The sequence below is a fragment of the Falco cherrug genome, chromosome 18 (assembly GCF_023634085.1).
Source record: "Falco cherrug isolate bFalChe1 chromosome 18, bFalChe1.pri, whole genome shotgun sequence".
Classification (NCBI taxonomy): domain Eukaryota; kingdom Metazoa; phylum Chordata; class Aves; order Falconiformes; family Falconidae; genus Falco; species Falco cherrug.
Genome location: NC_073714.1, coordinates 1,196,704 through 1,221,314, shown reverse-complemented (window position 1 = coordinate 1,221,314; position 24,611 = coordinate 1,196,704). Strand labels below are relative to the sequence as shown.

General features: G+C 38.0%; 1 protein-coding gene across 1 annotated transcript in view; it reads right to left on the bottom strand.

Moving 5' to 3' along the window:
- KAT6A (lysine acetyltransferase 6A) overlaps window positions 1–24,611 on the bottom strand; it is a 51,007-nt gene that overhangs the window by 24,479 nt on the left and 1,917 nt on the right. The window contains exons 2-8 of the mRNA XM_055696323.1: window positions 24,504–24,553; window positions 23,633–24,403; window positions 3,620–3,728; window positions 3,019–3,134; window positions 2,692–2,773; window positions 1,757–1,892; window positions 188–501 (exon numbers count right to left, since the gene is read on the bottom strand). Coding sequence (XP_055552298.1) covers window positions 188–501; window positions 1,757–1,892; window positions 2,692–2,773; window positions 3,019–3,134; window positions 3,620–3,728; window positions 23,633–24,235 — 1,360 coding nt within the window. The 5' untranslated portion in view covers window positions 24,236–24,403; window positions 24,504–24,553. The remainder of the gene's footprint in view (window positions 1–187; window positions 502–1,756; window positions 1,893–2,691; window positions 2,774–3,018; window positions 3,135–3,619; window positions 3,729–23,632; window positions 24,404–24,503; window positions 24,554–24,611) is intronic.

Here is a 24,611-nt window from a genome sequence, read left to right as displayed (position 1 = left end):
CCTCTAGGATCAATTCCTTTTTCCAACTGATATTCTACTTCAATGCACCAAAGATAACTGCATTTGAGTGTTAACTTTCAGCTCAAAGTTTCCAGCCTCTAACAATTCTAGTCACTTCAACATCCTAGCCTTTGAACATTTCCTTGGTGTATGGGATACTTACATTGGCAGGGTGAAAAATCTTTACCTGTGGGCCATTCTGAAGTGCTAGATTTCCTGGTACCCTTTTTCCTGATCCTGTACTGCTGAGAATAGTCTACTACTTCCCCTCGAGCTTTTCGTCCATCAGGGGAGGGAGTGAAGAATTTAGTAAGGCCATCTATAAGCCCTTTGGTTTTCTTGTTAAACTTTAAGGTGGTGCTGCCATCTCTGCAGAAGTCCAAGACGTCTGTCTGCTCCAGGTATCCTCCTTCTGATGTTGCTGACTGGCTGGACAGAGCAATCTTACGCTTCCGACCCCGACCAGGGCCAGTTCGGACTTTGCTGAAAGGGCCTTTTGAGCTAAAGAATAAGAAGGGGAAAGATACGGACAGAGTATTTGGTAAGGTGGTTTGTTTCAGGCTGGACATTTTAAAACTCTATTGAGATAACTGATTATTTAACTCTTCTCAGAAGGACTGCCCTAGACTGACTGCTGTTTCAGGAAGCTGACTGGTTTTTGCACAATTTTTGCAACTACAGAGGACAGAAATAGGCTGCTTTTTCCTAAAAAGACAAACTAAGCATCCGTGCATAATTCCATGGATATATCTGGCAAGTGAAATGATGAAATAAAGGCAAAAGAGTTGTGAATAAATCATAAAATAAAAATTAAAAGAGACAAAAGAGCAACAGAGGATAGGTAGCTTTCCTTTTGCCCCTCTGAATTATATCGGGAGTTCCTCTAAGCAAAGGTATCACACAGATTGAAAATAATTAGGGTGCTTAAGAGACACATTCCCTTTACGTTTTTATAAGCATTAAACTTTCTAGGATTTTTCTCCAGAACATCCTTTGGTGCTACTGTTTAGAATCAAGTGGTAGTTCAACTTCTTTTTTTAAGCTGATCCAAGGCCCAAAACATAAGTTCTTGTGACGTGCTCCTTCACTGTTTTGTCCCCTGCACAGTCAATAGTGCTGCATCACAACAAGCACTGCACAGCAATCTTAATTCAAGGAAATGGCTCTGGCTGAACAGCGATCCAAAGAATTTCCACCCACCAAAATCCAAATCCCTGATGACTGGCCGCCCCACAACAACTATGACAAAACCACACAATCTGTCCTAGCACAATATAGAGCTCTCCAAAAATGCAGAAGCATGTGGAATGGAAGCAGAAAGGGGCCAAATATTTTCTGGCAGCAGTGTCAGATTAAATGTGTGTCAAAAAACAACCTTGCATGCTTTATTGTAGATGAGTTAGTTTCTCTAAACATCAAAAAGGGTTCTGGAGAAATGCAAAGCAAAACAATTATGCTGGAAGAAGCAGCCATCCAGCAAAACAGACCTGACACAGACAGCAAAATGAATCTTTGACTATAAGAAATAGTGCAAAACTGAATAGTAAGTTACCACGAAGAGTCAAAAATCTAGGCAAAAAGAAGCACTAAGGCTACTTCTAGTCTTTCACAGCAATCTTCAGAAATACTGTATTAAAGACTAACAAAAAGCTCTTAATTGTACAAGAAACCTTTTAACAAAGTAGACCGCACACTTCAGAAATACCCACTGCCCTATAAAATCTCATAGCTTACTCCTCCTTATAAAGAGACTTACGTTGTATTTTGATTCTTTAACCTGTTTTTTGGACGTCCTATTGGGTTAGCATAGCGTCGTTTTATCTGTGCTGCCTTCTTGTGTAAAAGTTTTCTTCCTTTCTTCCGTGGCCGACATATTTGACATATCCACATACCTGTAAGACACAAGTCCCCATCACCGAATGCAAAGAACACCTAAATAAGACAAAAAGGAGAATTGCAAGGCCCAGGCCTTCCAACAGAAAGGGTAGGAACAGTACCAAAGGCCCAAATTATCACATATACACATAAGAAAAATTATGTGTATGCTCTAGCAATCTCAACTTAAGCCCAGTTAATTTCACACACACCCCCCCTCAGATATACTTCCCACAACCATGGCAGGAAGTCTTTTTAATTTGTAGCACATTATCAGAAAACAAAAAACCCCACAAAAAACCAAAAAAAAAATCACCACATTTAAGTATCACATATTCTGCTTATGACTACACTAGTTCCAACTATCTTCTATAGGTAAATATTCTTCTACCTACTAAGGAAGAACCTCCCATAGATAATCTGCTTTCTGATGGAAAAAGAGAAGTTTGGTTGTATTCCAGAATTCTCCACTGTCCAAACAGATTAACTTCTAAGTTTTTGAAGTCCTATCTCCTTCTTTTGTAAAAGGCTACTAATTCAAATGGAAGCTGATAATTGTAAACTGAAAGAATCACTTCTATTCCTTAAAATGTCAAAGATTTTGTTCAAAACCTTCAGAGAGTAACAGGAAGCAGGACACAACGGAAAATCCAGATGCGAAGCTCTGACCTTTCTCTACTTTCTAATACCTGAAAAGCAATACTGTAAAGAGCAAGTTAAACGCAGCTAAGAGGACCAAATACGTGAAAGCACTTTCTACCTACTGACTTCTTCCAACACCATCCTAAATTAACCTTTTCATCACAGAGTCCTCACCTTTTGGCATCCTGGTAAGAGGGGGGTCACAGCACTCCATGTGAAAGCCACGGTCACATGAGTCACAAAACAGCATGTTATCCTGTTGAAAACAGGTAACGTTAATCTCTCTACATATGCATCAGGATCAAGCCCTCCATTAGTCACCATCTCAGAGAACACAGTTTTCAACTACAGACCCATCATAGTATTTCACAGGTCTCAGAAATACTAGACTCAGACAAAAATTGCAAATATTTGACTCTCAAATGATTTTATTCCGTAGTTTAACAAAACATCCACAGAACTGCTATCCTCTTCACTCAGTGCATATTCCACTGTACTCACAGCATTTTTGCCCTGATCTCGACAGGAACTGCATGTTTTGCACTCAATACACTGCCATCGCAAGGCTTTCACTCGAACTGTCAACTCTGGAGAGAACTTCAAACAGGACGGATGACCTACAGGAAAAAAAAAAAAAGAGAAAATTATACCAGTAAAAGAATTCCACTGCTGTTAAGGCTCACAGGTAGCTCACTTTATGAATTATGTATTCCCATGCAGAATTTTGGTTATCCAGACAGTCCTGTTTTCAGGTGCACCTATTCCTATCTACTTATAACACAAAACAAACACCCTAGATAGCAAATGGTAGGCCCACATACAAAAGAACACTAAAATAATTTTCCATAACTGAATTGAGAAACATGATAAAACTGGTCATCATTACTACATTTTTAAAGAAACCTCCAGGAGACAACCAAACTATTTGTGTTAGGTTAACTTAACCGTCTCCCCTCTGGGAGCATGAAATTCAGATGAATTAACTGTATTATATGCCATAGATGCATCCTCCTCATACGTATGGGTCAGGAGCAGTCATTATACCAAGCTCTTCTGTCTCAAGTGGACATTATTACTAGCAGCACCGTAAATGGTCACCTACCACTGTTGCCACAGTCAGCACAAGAAATGAGCTCTTCAGGTTTCTTCTCTCGATTTTGCTCTTTTGTACCAAGGCAGAAACTGCAGATTGGAATAGGTTCAGCAACCGGCTGTGAAGAAAATAGACAATAAAAGTACTGAGTTTATCAAGGGAACAAATTGTAATACACAAAATCACACAGACATTTATATCATATGTGAACAGTATGTAATCTACACCATGTCTCACAGATTTTAGTTGGTTCTCACCACACAATACCACATTAATTGTAACTTGAATAGAAGTTAGAACTCCAAAGACAAGAGACACAATCCCAGGTACAAAGGAAAAGAGAATGGAATTTCAGGTCTAGGGGAAACTTGGAAAAACAAGCTGGGAAAGAGGGCTATAAATTAATACATAACTGAATGCAAAGTTAAAAGAGAGTTGGTGCCTTAATTTGTAAACAAATGAATGAGCTATGAGGCGATGCAGTGGTGGAAAAAAGGCACAGATGACTGCTGAACACAGTAGCCTTAGAAATTCCCATCAGGTATCCAGAAAGCGGTAGTGCAGTCATCAAAAACATTTGCAATACATTACCCAGAATAAAATGTATTATAGATCAAGTACAACAACTGCACAACTATTAACATGGTTATGAAAAATGAAAATAAAAGAAAATTCTCTTTTAACAAATTAAGTTTTCAAGCTGTATCTTTACCTCAGCATACAGAACCAGGACACTTACAGACTGAGGTGTGTTCCTTAAAACGCCACCAGATGGAAACCAGCAGAACACCTTAGGAAATTTGCTGTTTCAAAATTAAGCCACACAACATGGAGCAACTACTTGGGAATGAAAGCCTAACACTCCTCATCCTGAGCACAAGTATTTATCCTAGCCTCCAGGTAAATGCCAGGCGGTGTTAAAATGTAAACTAATATGAATTCACCTACTCAAACCATTACAGTTTGAAACACATTCACAGGTTTAGTTAATTGAAGGATTCCAGTTTCTTCTCCTTTTGAGAAAGGAAGGAGTACAAGACAACTGTAGATAGTTATGCCAAGCATACAAGTTGTTAATGCCAAAGTGGGAGGGGGAAACTACATCTTCACTTCCACAAGAAGCATCTTTCCAGCCATAGTAATGTTGGCTAAAATCAGCTATGTAGGGATCCCCCATCCTCTTTTAACACAAGAGAGGGGACTGACTGTACACAAATTGTTCTCTTTTTGTTCAAGACTGAACTCTAGGTGGCAGACAGCTAGTTGCTTCCAGTCAGTATGAGGTTTACTGGGGTGGGGGAAAACTGTGTATTAAGGGTCAGTCTGTGTTTTATTTTCTTTGGAATCAAGATTTCAGGAATTAAATTTACTCTCTACCTTCTGAGAAACATTGACTTGTCTTCTTACCTTCAGTCTCTTCTTCCTGAGGAATACTTACTACCTCTTGGAACAAGTTATTATTAACTAACTTTCATCTTTCCCATAAAAATAATAACTTGGTCTTTTTTTGCTATTTTATTCACATTCCAATACTACACAAAGTAGATAAGCACCATTATTCCCATTTTCTGATAAGAAAATGCCCCAAGAAAATTCCTTGACTAATGTTAACAGGCAGATCAGTGTGGGAACTAAAGAATGCAGTGATCTGCAGCAGGCATCTTCTGGTCCTCTCTGAAAGAAATGCAATGATCTTGGATCCACCAACAGTTGCAGTAAAAAGGTTTATAATCCTTTACAATACAATTTGGCATGTTCACTCATCCTTTATATTTGGTCACATATTAACTGAGTTAAAATCTAATTTAAAAAAAAAAACAAAGTATAACTTCTACAATATTAGAAGTGTCATTTTGCCAGAAATGCCATTGTGAACATCATTTCACAACCCAGAATCGTTCCTTTCCCTCTCTTTTCAGTCTGCAGTTAAGTTTCATAACGAATATCAGCTACATTATAACAGTTTTTCAGACAGAAGGTAAGATGGAAGATTTATTCTTTCTAATACTTAAACTTTAATGTGAATGAGCATTCAACAGCATCAATTTCCCTGCATGGCTAAACCTTACTTTCTGACACAAACTGATTTTTAACTCTAATACTGAGGTTTACATCTGGAATGAAAAAAAAAAAAAATAAAAAAAGGCAACAAATCAGAAGAAAGGTTAAGAATGACAAAAAAAATTCTATTATTCTACACACTTCTGTTAGCTTTGAAGTTACCAATTCAAAGCAGAAATAATTAAACAAATGAAAACCGCCAAAAATACAAAAAGAAACTATGATCTAAACCTCCAGCACACTTCCTTGCTCTGAATATAGAATAATCTCAGTGGTACTGTAAAACGGAACAAGCACAAAATGTTTATTTTCTTAATACAAAAGGGACAATATACTTTCAGAACTGAAATCTGCACCAAATTTCAATCTCAGCTGCTTGCGTATCTCAAGAAAACATTTATGGCTTTAGTTCAAAGGGTTGTAAAATGCTGAGTTAATTCAGAGACCTGATGTAAGCCTAAAATGCCTGCATTGCCAGTCTGGATATATAGAATCAAACTCCTAAAGGCAAGTACTCAGAAATTCTGTCAACATATAGTTACAATTAAACAACCAGAAGAATTTCATTCTCCACTATTTATGTAATCACAGTAGCACTTGGAGACATTATTATTGATGGAGAAGGGCTATACTCCAACATCACAAGACAAGGAAACCAGACAAATCATATTTGCGATCACAGTAAAAATTGATGTTTTTACCATCCCTGACAGATTACATCAAGAATGCATTTGGTCTAACATCTGCAAGTGTGGTAAAATGGACTTAATTATGCAGTCACACCTTATTAACTGTATTAGTGAACTGTAATATAACCACAGATAAAACATTCAAACTTTTGGCAGCGCTTAAAGAGCACATAAGCACCGTTTGGTAATTATGTTTCTCTCTCTCTTTTTTTTTTTTTTTTTTTTTTTAAGAAATGAAGGAGAATAGCTTTACTACTTCTGAAGGAGTCGTACACTACAGCCCCTGACGAAGTGATGTAGTTTGAAAAACTGAACTCCTTGCAAAGTATGAAGTATAAAAGGGGGTTTATCTCATCAACATCACAGCAGACACCATGGGAAGAGATAAATTGTGTGAAAGCAGATAAGAAGATTGCAAGATTTTTGCCAGCAGTTTTAGGTGTACGTGAAAGATACAGCAAGAATGACAAACTATTATTGGCCAGCAAGTAAGAAAAATAAAGACAACTGAACAAGAAATGAATGGCAAAAGGCTCCTTGTGTGGAGCAGATGACAAAGTTGTAAATGATGCCAAAAAGGAACAAATATTTCCTATCTACTTTTGCTTTATATGTTTAAATATCACAGACAAATACAAGAACAATATAAAATAGAAATTAGATTATCAAGAGTATTATTAGGATTGTGTGTCTAGCTCAAATATTCACATAACAGCAGAATATGCAAATAATTTTCAAGGAACATGCAATAAAATTATTTAAGAATAGATGACCTACAGAAATTAATATAGTCAGGAATGACTTGGAAATGAACTGGACACATGTTAAGTTTTTATACATGGAAGAAATACAGACTTATCAACATTAATATAGAACAACCTTTCTGACAAAGCAATAGCAAATGAACCAATTCCTGACAGTATAGATAGGCAGAGTCTTAAAATAAACTTCTTTTTTTCTATATGCAAGTCAAGTAATAAAGACAAAACAAGAGAAACCCATAGCCAACAGATGTATAGATAATAAGAGGCTCTTTTAAATGTATTATGGGTAAAGAATCCTAAGCACAGCTTTTCTTAAAAAACATCACAGATTATTGAAAACATAAGAAAGGCAGAAATATTGCACAAATATTTGCTTTGTTTTGGGGAAAAGCTACTGAGGTAATCCTACCACATGATGTCAATGAGATGCCCTCCACAGCAACCCAAAGTAGTTCCCATTTAAAAAAAATCTCCCAACATTACCATTCATATGCCAACGGCTGATGCTACTAACACTTCAAGCCTTTATGATGCCTACTAAAGATCATCTTCTGTACAGCTTCCTAAGAAACAATTAACAGCTTAGATGCATTAAATACATCATTTCTCCCAACACCTTCCTACCTAGTGGGAAACCTTGTGGCACTGAACACTGCAGTCCTATATACTCATTCATCAAAGAACAACAGGACAATAAAAGAAATATTGTGCATGTAAACCTATTGTGTACTTCAAGCAATATGTACTACACTATATCAAAATTTACCTGTTGGCCCAAACTTTAACTTAAATTATATGTTAGCCTCTACCATAAGTACTGTTTGATATAGTTTCAGACGATTTACACATGCCTACACATTTGAATCTCTTCCCAAGTACACACAGTTCATTTGTACAAGAATGGACATTTCACAAGTGACAGCAGACATTTCTGGATACCAGTGATGCTGTTATTCATTGAAGGTATCAATCGTCAATTGCGTATTTGCATATCTCTGGTCCCAATGCTGTGGTTAGTTTGCACCAAAGTAATTTTAAAATAGCCCCTTGCTAAACCGCACGCAGAGCATGCTGAAATAGTTTTTGCAGGGCAGAATAAGACTGATGGCAGTTTCACTCCTTTTGGCACAGAAAAGCCAGCAACAACAAACAGTGGTATCAGCCACTGTATTTTATAGGAACATGTAAGTGACATGTCAATCAAAGCAATCTGAACAAAGGTCTGACAGACATCCAAGCTCAGAAGAGATTTCAGATGGCTATGCCCCTTTGAACAATATTTAGAGCTACCACCTTTCTCCTGATGGCAAAAACCACAAACACCATCACACCCTAGGAAAAGCACCACGGAAATATCAATTCAACAGTGCAGGATACATGATTAGCATCAGAGAACGTTGTCAGAAACCTCCACTCTTTTTGATCTGAAAGACTACAACATTTTTTTTCTCAGTGAGGAAACCATAAATTTTGATCCACTGTTTCTTTTTATCTGCCTCAAATCCATGACTCCTCCCTTCCAGAATTCAAAACCTAGGAGTTAAAACAATCACTTATATAACCTGACACACTTTAAAGAAGTCTACTACATTAATGAAGCAGTTTGGGGCATTTTTCTGGGGGGGAGGAAGACTACCATACCAGATTTATGAAAGTAAAATATATCTTTATTCCATCAATGGATTGCTGTCAGAATGAAAGCTTCCTGAGCCACAGTCCCACATTTTTTAAAATATGTACAACACCTGCTACTCTCCAAGCTTTGTAGCTGAAGGTTTTACCACTACATCCTAAGGAACGTATCAACTTCCTGCTGCTTTAATTTGCTCCCTCACCTTCCATGAGAAAAGCTAGTAAAGGAAGACACAGGAGAAAAAAAATAATCCAGAACTTTAAGCAGAAGTCCTTGGGTTTTAATTTAAATAAGAAGTGCTCTACAAAATTAATATTTTATAATTACAGTCAGCAACATGGCATCTCAGAGATGCTCCCTGACAAAAGTCTGTTAGAGCATGAATTATGTGATCTACTAACCAAGGAATTCTATTTTCCTTTGGAGCAAGAGCTTACTCCAGGCAGCAGTACCCCAGAGTGTACTTGCTCTTTTTCCTGGTCAGCAAGGCCACCCCCACCTTATCAACAGTAACAATAATCTCCACTTGTCTGTGCTTTGATTTACTTGCTGTAAAAAGGAACATTTCCTTTTCTCAAATTCTGACATTAGAGTTCAACTTCAGCACAGCAGTTACACTGGAACTGAACAATTCCATTGTTTTCACTGTCATTTCAGCTACCTTAATTCAGCTGTGTGTAAGCACTACCAGTGGAAGTTAACTGGTGTAAGGGAAGAATTATTTTTCTTTGACCTGTTTGACTTAAAGGGAAAACTCAAAGTAATTGTGCAATCCAGCGCAGCTGACTTTTACTGAAAATTTTTAGAATTTGATTATAATGTTACAGCAACATAGCTCTAAAGAGTAGTGAGCATGAAAAAACAGGTACAACCAAGTAAGCTTGCACCGGATGTATTTCATCAGGCCGCCATGCTGCTTCACTAAGCATAAGCCTCAACTTTCCTAGTCCATGAACTTTCACTTGCATGCTTTTCTTTTGCTCATGTCTACACAGCATTTGTATTTGCAAGTCACTTTAAATCATTAAACGAGACTTAAATACGCTTCTCTTCACCTTGTACATGCTTATATCCAACTTCACCCACAAAATCCTCAGGTAGCTGCAGCAAGGTATATGGCATTAGTCAGAAGAAACTTTGTTTCTAGAAAAAGATGACTTACAAATAAAGTTAATTCAAGTAATCAAATAACCAAACTTTAAGGATACTCCCATGACTGCCACACAATATTGCATCAAGGAGTCTTCTGCAACACTGTTTCACTAGTTGTAATATAATATACTTTGTTCTTGCATTTAAAAAAGCAGCACTACTATGGCCCCTGCAGACTTGTATACAAATTATAGGGAATTTATTGTATTAGCAGTTCACATCTGAATTATTTCAGATTCAATGATAGCTTCATACAATCGCATACGCTTTCCAGCTATGCAACTTAAGTAGTTACAAAATGGTTATATGATCATAATAGATGCATATTCCTTGTGAAACATTAGAAGACATGAACAATCATATTTGTTATGGTTCTCCCTATCTCGTATTTTTCCATAGGTTACTGACTAGCAAGGCTTAGCAGTGAATTTCATTAGCTACCTTGCAAATTATTTTTTTCTTGAATATAAATACTTTTCTGCAAACTGGAGGAACAGAAAGTAGATACCGCTTCATAGAAACTTCCCAAAATACAGCTGGCCTCATCTAACCACGGCTATCCTATATCATTTGTGAAAGCAGAGATGGAACATTCATCCAGCTTTTCAGGAAAGAAGTAAACTATTTCACATATCCTCTGCAGGAACTTAATGAGCAATTAATTTAATCAAAGAGAATTTTGCAGAACCTCTGTACAGTCAACCACTTAAGATAATGTTTCTTATATCTTCTAGCCAGTATTTGTGCACACCCTGTTCATCCCCATAGTCCTTCAAAACTTGGATATCCACATGTAAACATTGCCTAGCTTTGGAAGGACCACAAAGACTATCCTTCACAGTCTCAATGTTTCCTTATTTACCACCTCTAGCAAACTGCAAACACTTAACAACATTAAAAAAAACCCCAACAAATCAGCTATAGTTTGGGGTAATAAAGAATAAGATAAGAATTCAAACCATTTCAGAATAATTCATTAAATTGGAATAACTTTGAATGTGGAGATCAGGCTACTCTTCCAAAGTTTCTGCGTGAATCTGTGTTATGCCAAGTATGGAGAGATTTCACTGCTGCTGTGTTTGTTCAGCAAAGAACATCCTGGCAAGTGAAAAACGCAAGCACACAATGAAAGATTCGTGAAAACAAGACTGCAAGCAGCCAGTTCAGTTTCATGCTGCAAAGTCTTGGCAGACACTCAACTCCTTCTGCTGTTTTTCTTGCAAGACATCTATCTGTATGTCGTCACCAGATTCAGCGAGGGAGGGAGCCAGAACAAATTGGACCGACAGTGTAAGCAAGTATGACACAGCCTGCCAGCCTCCCAGCACATGTTGTTACTATACAAAGGATGTCTAGAAACCAAATGTGCTCTACAGATTCACAAACTGTACCCTCTCCTGAAGGTAACTGCGGAGAAGTGCCTATGGAAAAAGTGAGGGGCGAAAACCCCTTAATAAAGCCTCAGTCCTGGCCAATCCATTTGCTTTGTAGTCTTAATTTAGGAAAAGAGAGACAGGAAACTCCTCAAAACTCACAGCCAGCTCTGTAGCCCACACTGTCAGTCATCACTGCCAGTAACCTGAATGCACTTTACTTCCTGCAGAAATTTAACGCCACAAGAGGCTCACTAGATACCAGGACTGTCTTTGCCCCACCACCACACAACTGCTTGTAGTTGTCACTGTAGTTGGAATTGAGGTGTAAAGTTAAAGCTAGTGTAAAACAAATACCTACACTTACACCAGCTTCCCTCCTCCCCCCCCCTTTTCTTTTTTTTTTTTTTGCTTTGGTCTTTAAGATATCTTGAATGCTAGCCCTCCAGACAGAAAATCTACCAAACCAGTATTTACAGAACCATCCCAACTATGGTACATTTGTTTCTTAGCTAGAAAGCTATCATCCAGGAGCACTGATAGATGGCTTCTGGAGATTCATGCTAGGTAGTTTTTTGTGTGTCTGTTTTTATACAAGTGACAAACCATTACTCCTCACTTCAAATGGCCCATGCTACTGCAAAGGTCTGCCTCAAATGCTGAAGCTAACTGGAAAGAGGAGATGAACCAGAAAAGCCAGAGGGGAAGTACAACCTACACCACATGAAGGAAATTATTTAAAACATGAGGAAACATGTTTCAGTGAGCAGTGCATCACAAAGCCTGGATTCCATGCCTTTTCAGTGACTGGGGAAGAAAACTGCTTCAGTTCCATGCCTCAATAAAATCAGGACTAATGAATTTTATATTACCAAAGCAATTTTACACATATTTTTGTTGTATATAGGGAAATCAGCATAATCTGGGAAATACTATTCAGTAGCATCAACTTATGGCAGCAACGGGTTCAGTTTTTTTAACCTAGTGAATGAAATGAACCATCCTTCTTTTATCTGAGTTACAAAATCACAATTTTTAATTATATCTCCAGAGAGTATGATGAGGAAAAAATATGAAGCAACTGAAAGTAAAACCAGAAATTCCTCAGAATATTCTTTGTGCTCAAGAACAGAATGCTAAATATATTTTAATATACACAGGTATGTATGTTTGCCTGTGTGGATGGATATTTTGTCTCCAATTCACTTAGGTGAGTCTCACTTGAAAGAAAGAAGCATATTTGTATGGCAGAATGATGGCCTAAAAAACGAGGCTACGTTACAACAAGTGTAAATGAGAAAAGACTAAAAAAGTATACAGAAGAAACTACAAGCATGAAACAAATACTTCTTCCTAAGAGAAACATAAAAGGGTCATTTAAAAAGAAAAATCAAAGGAATTCAAGATAAGTGCTGCTGTTTTAAGGAAGGACTACTACAATGGAGAGAATATCCGAAATGCTGCCACAAGAGTAAAGTGAAGTGTGAAGGTTAATAGCTTAGATATTAGTGCACTATATACAGGCTGAATTCTATGCGGTGGTTATGACATCTGGAAACCTACGAAAAAAAAGTGGATACTACTTGGGGATACTGCTTGCAGCTGATGTTCAGACTGAAGAATCTGCCTCACTATTAGGCATGTACATAGCAAGAACTTTACAGAATGTCAACTAGAAATATTTAGATAGTCAATCGTTAAATAACCTTCCCAGAGCTAACAAGCCCTCTAATCAGAGGATTAAAACAACTCAAGATTTGTACAGTCACAATCAGAATCACATGCCAAGACTTCCTGCTTGCAAAAAAAGGGGGGGGGGGGGGGGGGGGGGGGCGGTGCGGGCAGTGGGAAAGGGAGGGTTACATTTCTTTATTTGCAACATAAAGAAAACTCCACCTGACATCCGATTCAGGAACCCGGCAGTTCAAGTTACTGAAGTTTTCTTTGCTCAAAGCTATATGCTGTAACCTCTCTCTTGTACTTTATCCCAGCTTCCTAATTTTCAAGAAAATAAAGGATGCTGCCTTAGAAGCAACAGATGATTGTACAACTCAATTTTAGATGAAATAATATTTCTAAGTAGTCACAGACTTTCACAGCTGCAAAAGCAAAACACACTCTTCAACAGCAAACTAAAATCTTGACTCCTCTCATTGGAAACAGTCTGTGTTTCATGATACTTTGATATTCACGTAAAATAAGAAACTTGTGTACTTACTCTGATCTCTAAAATGAATAAATTACTTTGGGGAAGAGACTTTTGTAAACACCTAAGTAGTTTCTGTGCATATAGGTAATTATTCCATCTTTAAACACTGTACACTGCTTTACTTCAACATTAACTGCATCCCTAAAAGGAGGGAAAGTACTTCAGTTAGAAAACCTACACAAATGACAAAAAATACTTAACAATGTGCAGGAGCCCACAAACATGGTAACAGCGAAGGCACAAAAAGAACTGTGAATGAGAATTCAGTGCACATTAAAAACATCTACCCGATACAAGGCTGCTATTTGTAGTTTACTCAGGATACCCACACAAGTGCAACTACAGGACCAAATCTACTCACTTTTTGAAGCTCTACCACCTTGAACACAGGAAAAAAAAGAAAATAAACACTCTGCATATAATTCTTCACTATTAAAATCAACTGCTCAATATAACACTTGACAGTACATTTTAATGAAGTCACATGTTCTTGACCCTTATTCAGTGCTATGCTCCCTCCCTGCACACTGTGCAGTCTCTGCACAAGCATGGATCATTCTCATGTAAGCAGCCTTACACAGCAAGTGTGGCAAAAACTCAGGCACAGATAAAACCTTTTCCAAACAGGTCTGCTACTCAGAGACTACCCTTACAAAGGTACCCTGAATTTGCAAAGTAAAAGCCAGATGAAGTCTGTGCTGAAGTAAGGCAGTCAGTCACTGTATATGAAAGTATATTTTAAAAAAATAAAAATTAAAATGGGTAGCAGCACAAAATGAGTGCATCTACTTTTTCTTGAGATCGCGCTAAAGATTTTGCATGCATCTTAATGATTAGCAGCTTCTAAAGCTTAGTCATTGTAACGCTGAGCAGCGGAATTTCTTTCTTTCCTTCCACACACACCTTCAAGGAATTCACTATGAGTCCAGACAAGCTCAGAATCCAGCACTCCAATCAGAACACCTCATTACTAAATATCTAAGATTGAGTCTCAAAAGACCAAGGAGAAACCTAATGCCTGGGAGAGGCTGTATATTGTTGAAGAATTTTAAATTAAGTCAATCTAAAAGCTGTATCTGTCACCAATTTTTCTGGATTAGATGGGATAGTTTAACAGAAATGAGGAGAAACACATAGAAATGGTGATTTCCTTTATAATTCAGAACACCTTTTAGTTTTGACATAATTTCTGTTTTACACATGGATAAATGCAGACAGAATGGTAACTCAACTTGCTGAGAAAGATTTAAAAGCAAAGATTCCAGAAAAGGAAGAGCTCTATTCTCATATTATTAATAACACTTTTGCAGCTGTGTACCAAGATCCATAATTTGTTCTATCCAATTTTCAGAAATAAATGAACTGTAATAATTAATTACAAGTTTTAGTAATTCATAGGTCTTCACAGAAACATGCCTGGAAGATTCAGTATTTTCAACCCAGAATTCATCGTTCATGCATGGGTCTACAGACTGGTTAACCAGCCCTCAAAAGTAACTCAAAACAAGCAAATACATTACCAATGGGATTCTGTTTGCTATGCAATAATCATTCTTTTTGGACACCCTTCTCCCTCCTTTCTTTTCCATCTCACTACAAGTCGAGATTTACCACAATCGCAGCAACAATGAAAAGACTGCCAGGTTCCTGGACAATGGAACAAGCAATGAGCTGCAACTTCTTGCCCAGTGCTTGAAAGTGGATTAGGAGCTGTTCCAAGGAAAGGTGTTCACACAGTAAGAAAAAAATCGGTGAGGACAGAAAAATTAAGTCAGGTTTACACAACAATGAAAGAGAAAACCTAACAGGTAGAAGACTAACAAGACTTATCACAACTCATTAGCATACATTTAGTTAAAAACCTTTAATGAGTCAATAAGGAATAAAACTACCTACCCACCTACTCCATAGAGGACAGAAGTCAAAAAACTCAATAGTCTGTCACACATAGAATGTGTTTACCAGATTTTCTGTTGATTGCACATTTGTACTTATTTTAAGAACATGGAATGTATGTTACAACTAGAATGACATTACCTCATTTAATATTTATACCTTTTTAACTGTTTTTCCTGCTACCACTATGACTTAAGATAAAATTGCTAGGAAAGTAGGCGAAGGGCAGGGACAGAATTACCTGCCCTCATTCTCTCTGCTGTTTCTTCCCTTGCCATATAACAAAGCTAACACTGGAATCAAGCTGTTATTTAGCAATGTTCTCCATCATCCACCCTCCTTCCTCTCTGATTATACTTTAAAGCTCTGTAGTAAATAAGGTTCCTTTATTAACCAAACTTCAGAGATGTGCCATTCCACATCTGTCAACCATCTCCAGGACAGAAAGGACTAACAACAGTGATTCAGCCAACATACCGGACTAGTCTCCTCCTTTTTAACCAGCTAGCCTATACTCAGCTTCCGCTGGAACTGTGTCAGAGAATGCAGTTAAAAACACTTCCTTCACAGTAGTAGCCCACTGACATAGGTACTCATCACAACATCTGATGTCTTCCCACAGTCACAAACTTTGCCTTTAGGGTCACTATTACTCCAAATACTGCCAGAACCCCTCCTGGTGTCACTGTGCACCATTTCACCCTAAATGCACAGTCTCATAGCATCCATTCATAGCTATCCATGACAGTAACATTTCTTACCTGCTTACATTTGCTCTGTTACTAAGAGCTCCTTCACCTTTTCACTAATCAAGTGAATCAAGTTCAAAGTAATTTTTTAGCATTTGAGTTTCCAGAGTTACACAGATGGAGGCCAACTGTTATCAACTATGACTTATTTTGCTTTTTTTAAAGACAAAACTACAGCCTTCTCTTCCACAGAACCAGCTGGGGGAGAGCAAATCCTAATCCTCTTCCAGCTGGGAGCCAAAGCTTGAAGAGCACCCTTGGAGAGCAAGGGTGAACTCTCAAAATGTAATTACAATGCTCTGGTTGCAGATCATTTATGTACTCCACCCAAAACAAACCAATCCACAAATAACTTCCTTACCAGTAATGGGACAGTCCTTGACTTTAAGACATAGAATTAACAGTTATTAACCTAAAACAGGCACAATAAAGCAATAGCTACTGCATACTTAAAGGCCTTCAAAAACAACTATGATGCCCTCAAAGCGTAAGAGCTTTCTAAGAAGATACAAGAACTATGGCTTCATGCGATACATGCAAGTGCACACCAAGATCTGGAATTATTATTCACAAGAGGGAAGGCCTAAAGGATGCTGCATTTATAATAACCAACAGTTACTGATTTACCAAGTGACTGTTAAATACCAACAGATATAAATAGCAACACAAAACTAGGAAACAAACATGCCATGAGGAACACGTTAGACTTAAGTATTCCTCCTATCTTTCAGCCACAAAAGTTTCCCTCTGTTTTTTTCAGGAAGCACTTCCAGAATTTCATTTTCATACTCTCAGCTGTACTGCAGTTACAGTATTAAGATACTTACTTAAAGGCTGCTACAGCGATATCCAGTTTTAACTGACAAAAAAAGATAGTTTCAAGGAGAGTGCAAATGGAGATCAATTAATAACTTAAGTATATTCCTTTTAATTGTGGAAAAAAATAGTCCTGTTATTGTCCTGAGATCAAATTTCAAACACTCTGAAAACATACAACACATACACCAATTATTTCAACTTCTCCTTCAGTTAGCTGATGTGTTTAACATTTTTTTTTTAAATAATAACCATTTGACAATTCTTACAGCCTTTTAACCTGTGTTCTGTAACAAGTATCAAAAAAGCAAAAGCAGAGCAAGATGTCTTTATCTAGGGCTTCCAGACTTAAGACCTGCATCTTGCTATAGCTTGGTTCCTCACAAAAATGTACCAGGAAAGAGCTCTTTGCTCTTAAACAGTACTGTACCATAGTAGTCTTGTAGTAGTGCAGTAAGGCCAGGGCAGACGGGGCTTGTAGCAACCTGGTCTAGTGAAAGGTGTTGCTGCCCATTGCAGGGGTTTGGAACTGGATGGTCTTTAAGGTCCCTTCCAAACAAAACCATTCTATGATTCTAGGATAATTCCTGCATTGCAGAAATACTATATTAACTATTCAACATTTTTCCTGGTTTTGGCTGGGACAATTTTCTTCCTAGTAGCTGGTACAGTGCTGTGTTTTGGATTTAGGATGGGGCTAACGTTGGTCACTGCTGGTTCAGTTGTTGCTGAGCAGCATTTACACTAAGTCAAGGCCCTTTCAGCTTCTCACCCCACCCCACCAGTGAGCAGGCTGGGGGCACAAGGAGTCGGGAGGGGACGCGGCCAGCACGGCTGACCCAAACTGGCCAAAGGGATATTCCACATCATACGACATCACGCTCAGTGTACAAACTAGGAGGAGAGGTGGCTGGGGGCTGCTGCTCAGGAACTGACTGGGCATCGGTCAGCGGGTTGTGAGCAACTCCACTGTGCATCACTTGTTTTGTATATTCTAATTCTTTTATCATTATTATTTTCCCTTCTGTTTCTGTCCTATTAAACTGTCTTTATCTCAACCAACGATATTTTTCACCCCCTGATTCTCTCCCTCATCCTGCTGTGGGGGGAGAGCAGCGGTGAGCAATTGGCTGCGTGGTGTTTAGCTGCCTGCCAGGTTAAACTATGACAACAGTACCTGCCAATTATAGCCATACTGAAAAAAACCCCCATGCACAGACCACACAAACGGTAAATTTAATTCCTATTTGTTAAATATGTTATTGCTATTTTTGTTGACAGTGAATGGATAAATAGAACGTGCAGGGTAGTGAAACAATACACTTTAGCATTCTGCAGATAACAGCTTAAGCATTTATCAAAACCTGCTACATCAATAAGGTAACAGTTTGCCTGGACTTTTATACAAGTACTACATTCTGATCTCCCACATCTTCATTGGTTTTTGACCCAAGCTAGTATTCAGGCTGTGGCTGGGTTCTTCCTCCTAGGTTGACCATCATACTCCACAATTTTAAAGTCATGCTAAACTATTCCAGAGGAAGATATACCCTGCAGTAAGTACAGCCATAATACAGTCACAATTTTTTGTAATCTCAAAACCATGAATGTATTTGCCTTGTAATGGCTAAAAGACATGATTAAAATTTTATCGTGTAGCTAATATACCATGACCTTTATTTGTTACATAGACAGTATTACCTCATGCTCTCCCTCTCATGAATATTGTCTTATTTCACACTAAATGCCAACTTTCTAAAACAAGATGCTTTTCAGTTACACTTCTGTACAGTGCCAATACAGTATGACTTGAACTACTAGGTACCATAGCCCTACAAATAAAAGCTACTGTACCAACGAGACTTGTTCAGGAAGACAACCCAGGGCTTTCCAGACCAACATAGGTTCAGTTAGTTCTTCTGTTTCAACCAGACAGGGGAGGGGGAGAAATTTTTTTTAAAAAAAGCAAAGTTATCTGTTTCAAAGTTTCTGATCAAAAAAGACTCCTGAAGCACTGCAATCTGCAATCCTTCCCCCTGGCATTCTAAAGTCGCAGCACACAACCGTATAAGAAGTTTCCCACAATTATATATATATGTAACATGCATTTGGTAGCCGTAGATAAGCATCAGATAGTTGTTACTTTTCAGGCTTCAAATGAACAAATAGAACATTTCAAACTAAGTGAGAGAAATCAGGCCTTCTTGTCTGGCAAATGCACGCCTTTGGTGCCAAAAAGTATGCAAAAAAATAAAGGTATTAGTAGTACAGATCAAACAAGCAGGTTGCATGGCCAACTCAACAGCATGCAACCAAGGCCTCTGATGATGTGCCAGTTCACAAAAGAGATGATTAAAGAGGCTACTGCCCTGTGCTGCCCTCTCTGTCCCTTCATCAGAGATTCTCTCCCAATAGCAGCAGCTGAATTTCACAGCACAGAACATTAATAGTAATAAACAGGGCTACAAACCACAGCAGTTGAGGAGCAAAACACCACTTGCTTTATCTTTGCAATGGCCGCGGTAACCTCTGGCAGAGATGCAAGGTGTCAGTACAAGTAAGATTAATTTCCTAAATCATCTCTACAGCAACTGCCCAATCACAAACAAAAAAACAACCCAAAACTAAAACCCCAATCAAACAGTAGTGAAATATCCCAGAAAATTTCATCAAGATACCCTTTAATTTTTTCTGCATACTGTCAAGTCTTTCTATACCCAAAGACACTTCAATAGCCAGTATATGTTAAAACAGTATCGCTGTTTATTCTTTTAGCTTTTATAAGTAAAAAAAAAATCTGCCTTCAGCTATCTTAGGATACATGGCATTCATTTAAAGATAACTTACGGTTTCCAAAGCAGCATCAAAAAATTTTTCTCCCACTTCAGAAAAAGTATTTTTAAAAATAATAATTAGTAGGAAGTTTCAAAAAAGAAAACTGTTCCTCTGAACAAACACTAGCATACAGCATTTTTTCCTCAAGAAAAAAAAATACTCTAAAAAGTAAAAATTGTTTCAGTCTGCAAATATATAATTACAAATGAAACAGAAGCGACAGCTATACTTTAAAGAAATATTTCACGCATATTTAATCAGTGCTTTACTGTAGAAATTGCACTTTAACAGTAGAATTACTTATTTTAGAGTCTAGCTTGCACAGTATTGCTCATTCCCTACAGATGTCACTGCTGGATGGTGGACTCACCACCAAACGTTCTTTGCTCCATACTTACCACCTCTTGGCTGACCTAATGTGGGAGGCCTGACACCTACACTTGCAGCTACACTGAAAGGGTAAGGGTTGCCTGCTACTTACCCAAGAGGCTCAACCACCTTCTCTTTCCTTACAATTTCAGTATGAACTCCCTTTACTTTTAGGTATTGTAACAATTTGACACACACACCCCACACAAGCCCATTTATTTCCTCAACAGGGGTAGGTATTGTGAATCTTACCCGTCTGTCACTTTTTATAGAAATTACACCAAAATCAAGTCCGGTGTTTACTCCAAAACATCATAAGGAATGCAAAAATAGCTCTTAACTGCAATTCCCATTTTAGCTTCTAAACTACAGGAAACTGAAAAGAAAGACAAGGTCATTTTCCTAAAGCCTACACAAGTGAAGGCACATGTAGTGCTTAAAACTGAAATTAAAGACAACTCTTTGCTTGTCCGCCATTGTCACTAGCAGATAAGCAAATTTCAGCACTGCACTCTGCCCATCAGCAGGTTCTTTTTTTGTTTGCTTGTTTTCATCCAAGTAGTGTTTCTAGGCCAGGGATTTCAAAACCATAATGTCAGCACCATGTCATTACTACCTGGTAAACCATGACAACTTCCCAGGTTTTTTGCCCTTGTACACTAGAATGTGATATTCGCAGAATAAGGAGATAAAAAATAAGAGCTGAAAGAAAAGCAAATAATATTTACTAAACAAAGCTTCTGTAGGGCTACTTTATGTTTATTTTGTTTTAAAAAAATAAGCCCCAACTTTTATAGACCTCCTGCAAGGTACTCAGTTTCACAATACACAGGAAAATACCCAGAATTGAATGTTCACTTCTAGGCATCTAAACAAAGCAACACTACTATCAGACAGACAGGTACGCACTTGCAGCTGAGTGGAAGCTACATTTGAACAAATAAAAGGAAGAAATATTACACCTTTAAGATTCATAAATTTGGATCATATGATGTATGGAGAGTTCTTAAACCGATGTTAAAGACCAAACAGTGCAAGGATAAAAGAGAACAAGAGACAGGTCATTGGGATTTCTCAGGTTTGGGAGGTTGAGCCTTTGTTCCTGCTATTGCCAGGCTCTTCTAAGAGCCAAGAGAAACCTTGTCACAATACTCTGAAAGAATGTGTTCTGAATAATTCCATTAAAGAAGGGGGGGGGGGGGGGGGGGAGGGCAGGAGGAATTACAACAGCATAGTAAACCTTTTGCACCTGCATAACTGGTTGAGATTTAACAGAAAATAATAGAGTGAAGGAAGATTACCACATAGTGCCTGCATTCAAAAAAACCCCAACCTGACCAAAACAAAAACCAAAACCAACCATCTTAAAACTCCTGTAGAATAGGAACTGACCTTTTGGCTTCCACTGACTTGCTAGTCAATGCTGGCAGAATCTACATAGAAGTTTTAATAGCGTATCTTCAAAATTGCTTAAGAAACTAGTATGAAACTCAGCATGGGTTACACAGCACAGAGATGGTAGATGAAAAGCAGAAATCTAGAATGTTAGTTTAAAACACACCAAAAGAGAAAAAAATATCAGAAGAATTTATTGAAGAAACCCCATACAAAATTTCTACTATAGCTACTGTGCATTCTAATGTTAATAACAATCCTTCTAGTGTTCAAGCTGCTCAAAGAGGTGGAAAGGAATTAGGGAGCATATCTAACCAGTCCAAAATGCACATACATGTGTGCATGTGTTTATATTTATGCACACACATATTTTTCTGGATAGCAAAAAACAAACTCCAGACCAAATCCTGTATTTATAGTAGCCCATATTATCATTTACCACTCTGATGTATCCCATTTCAAGAAAAACGCAGGGAACACTTGATCTGAAAGAATATCAAGCCAGTCCTGAGCTTTGGCACATTACAAGAAGACTGAATAAGCTGTGAAACATAGTGTGTTAATAATAATATGCACAGCTAATATTTTCCACTGTTACTACCACTCTCAATCCGGCTGCCTCATGTGCCCGGCTTCTTTATATCCAATTTTCATACCATTTTACAGCTCTACTGATTTCATTACAGATATAGTTGGAAGAAGTACATAGGAAGCGTTTGTAGACAGAACACTTGAAAAAACATAGAGAAAGTTGCTGGAATTTTCAGCATAGTAATACTTACTTCCTACATTCCACCAGCCCACAACACAATGCTCTGGCTAGTTAAGTACTACATCCACAGTAGAGCTCCCACAGTTAAATTGGAAGTTCTGAGAAACTCTACCGGTGATAAAGCAGCTGAACAGATTTTTTTTGTATTATTATTATTTTTAAGGAAGATGACTCCTACAGTAGTTTTAAGTCTTCAAACCCTAACGGACCATAAAGCAGTCCTCTCACCAGAGAGTGAAGCTGACATGAAGAAATATGAGCAGCACAAACCCAAAGTGAAGAGGATATTTACAACAACAAAAAAAAATTTCAACACTGCTGAAAAAAAATATTATTATGGATAGGAAAAAATAATTTTCACATTCTAGAAGTCCTGGAGAGTAGTAGTGCAAAGATAGGAATTACTGGGGAAAAAAAGTGGTCTTCAATAAACAAAGGCAGACTTCTGTTTTACTCTGCTTCCACAGTAGCACAAGGACCAGAAAGATACTGACTGGGTATGAATTTCACTCCAACAGCTTCATCTTGAGGTTGGAGTGGAGGATCAAAGACCTTAGGCATGCAGAAGGATGAAAGAAAGGACGGGGGAAAAAGCATTAAAAAAAAAGGGAAAACAATGGAAAAATACTTCGGTTTGCATAATGGACTATATTTAAGACAGGTGGGAGGAGGCATACAAAAGGGAATAGAAGCCCACGAGCTTCTTCATTCCAGCACTCCCACGCTCTCTACATCCTCTGATTTCACTCTTCAACTGCTATATCCTATATACCTTTCCTTCTTATTTCACAACAAAGCTGTTCTGGGACAGAAAGTGATTTTTTCATTGTGAACAAAGAAAGCCTCTACAACAGCATTAGGCAACAACTGTTAATCAGCGCTTCACCATGTTATCTGTATTCAAATAAGAAGCCGAACTGGCAGTCAAAAATGTGAAAACAAGAGATGATCTCAAGCTTGCTTTGCAAATCCACCTCACCTTAAAAGTAAGGAGGCTTACTTCTCAAGTTTTGCTAATGTAACTATAGTAATTCTGCTATGATACGTACAATTCTGCTGCACAAAGTGTTGAAGAGGTAAACTCCCCACAGTAGTTAATTTGTAGTTTTCAGGTCCAAGGTACAAATTATGATCTACAGCACCTCCTCTGTTCACGCTTAGAAATTTGGACACAGTAGAATCTTAAATGCACATTAGCTGTTTCTAACTTACAAGATGCAAGTGAAACAAATAATTAACCTCAAATCGTGACTCTGTATTAACACATTTCATCAATCCCAAGAAAATGCTCATGCAAACTGGGTCTTACCTTATCCTTTTCATGGGGAAGGAGACACACTGGAGGGAGACAGGAAAGAGACTCAAAACTTTCCTTCCCATCAGCATTAGTGGTTGCTTTAGTGTTGAGTTGGTACAGAGGTCCATCTTTAAGGAGCCTGCCATGGCCAACAGCACGTTTGACAGCTAATCGTAGTTGCTGGTGAAAAATGGAGGCAGTGCTACCTCCAAATGATGCAGACACATCTTTCTGACCTTTCAGAAAGCGCTCAATGTTCTTCAAGGATGAGCCGCTAGACTCAGCCAAGCCCTCAATTGCCCGTTTGATAAGTTTATTCCAGTCCACGTTTGGTTTACCATCCAACTTGCCATGGTTCCGAGGCTTTGGAAGTGCTATTCTCCCAGGATTATCAGGATCCTTATAGGAGTTGAGACCCTTGTTGGAGACTTTTAAAATAGTTCCATCTTTAACACTCAACTCTAACTGTTCCAGAACAGTTTTACGGTCCAAACCGTGTGAAGATGACACTGCATTGCATATCCTCTCCTCAGAAGGACGCTGTTTTTGCTTCTTTACCTTTTTGATTGCCTCCAAAATCCACTCTGTATACAGCGGGTTGGCTAGTTTTACCATGGTGAAGAATTCTGTATATCCATAGAGTCGTTATCCTTTATCCCGATGCTGAACAAGTTTCACACAATGAGAAAAGAGATTCTCGAATGATGGGAACCAGCTAACCATAGCATACACGTTTCCTGTTCTGAATTATTCCCCCTTTCTCAAACATTATTTGTTTTCACACTAAAGAAAGGAAAGCAAAACAATGAGAAATTTCCTCATTCTTTCCAATAAATCCTCTAACAGCTTCAGATAAAGATATAAAGATTTCAGCATATCTCACCTCAGCTTCTGGTCTGCACACTCACAATGAGAAGAACTGTAACATTAGGCCTAGAAGAAAACAAAAAGAGAGACATTTCCAAAGAACAGTTAGAGAAAGGGGAAAAAA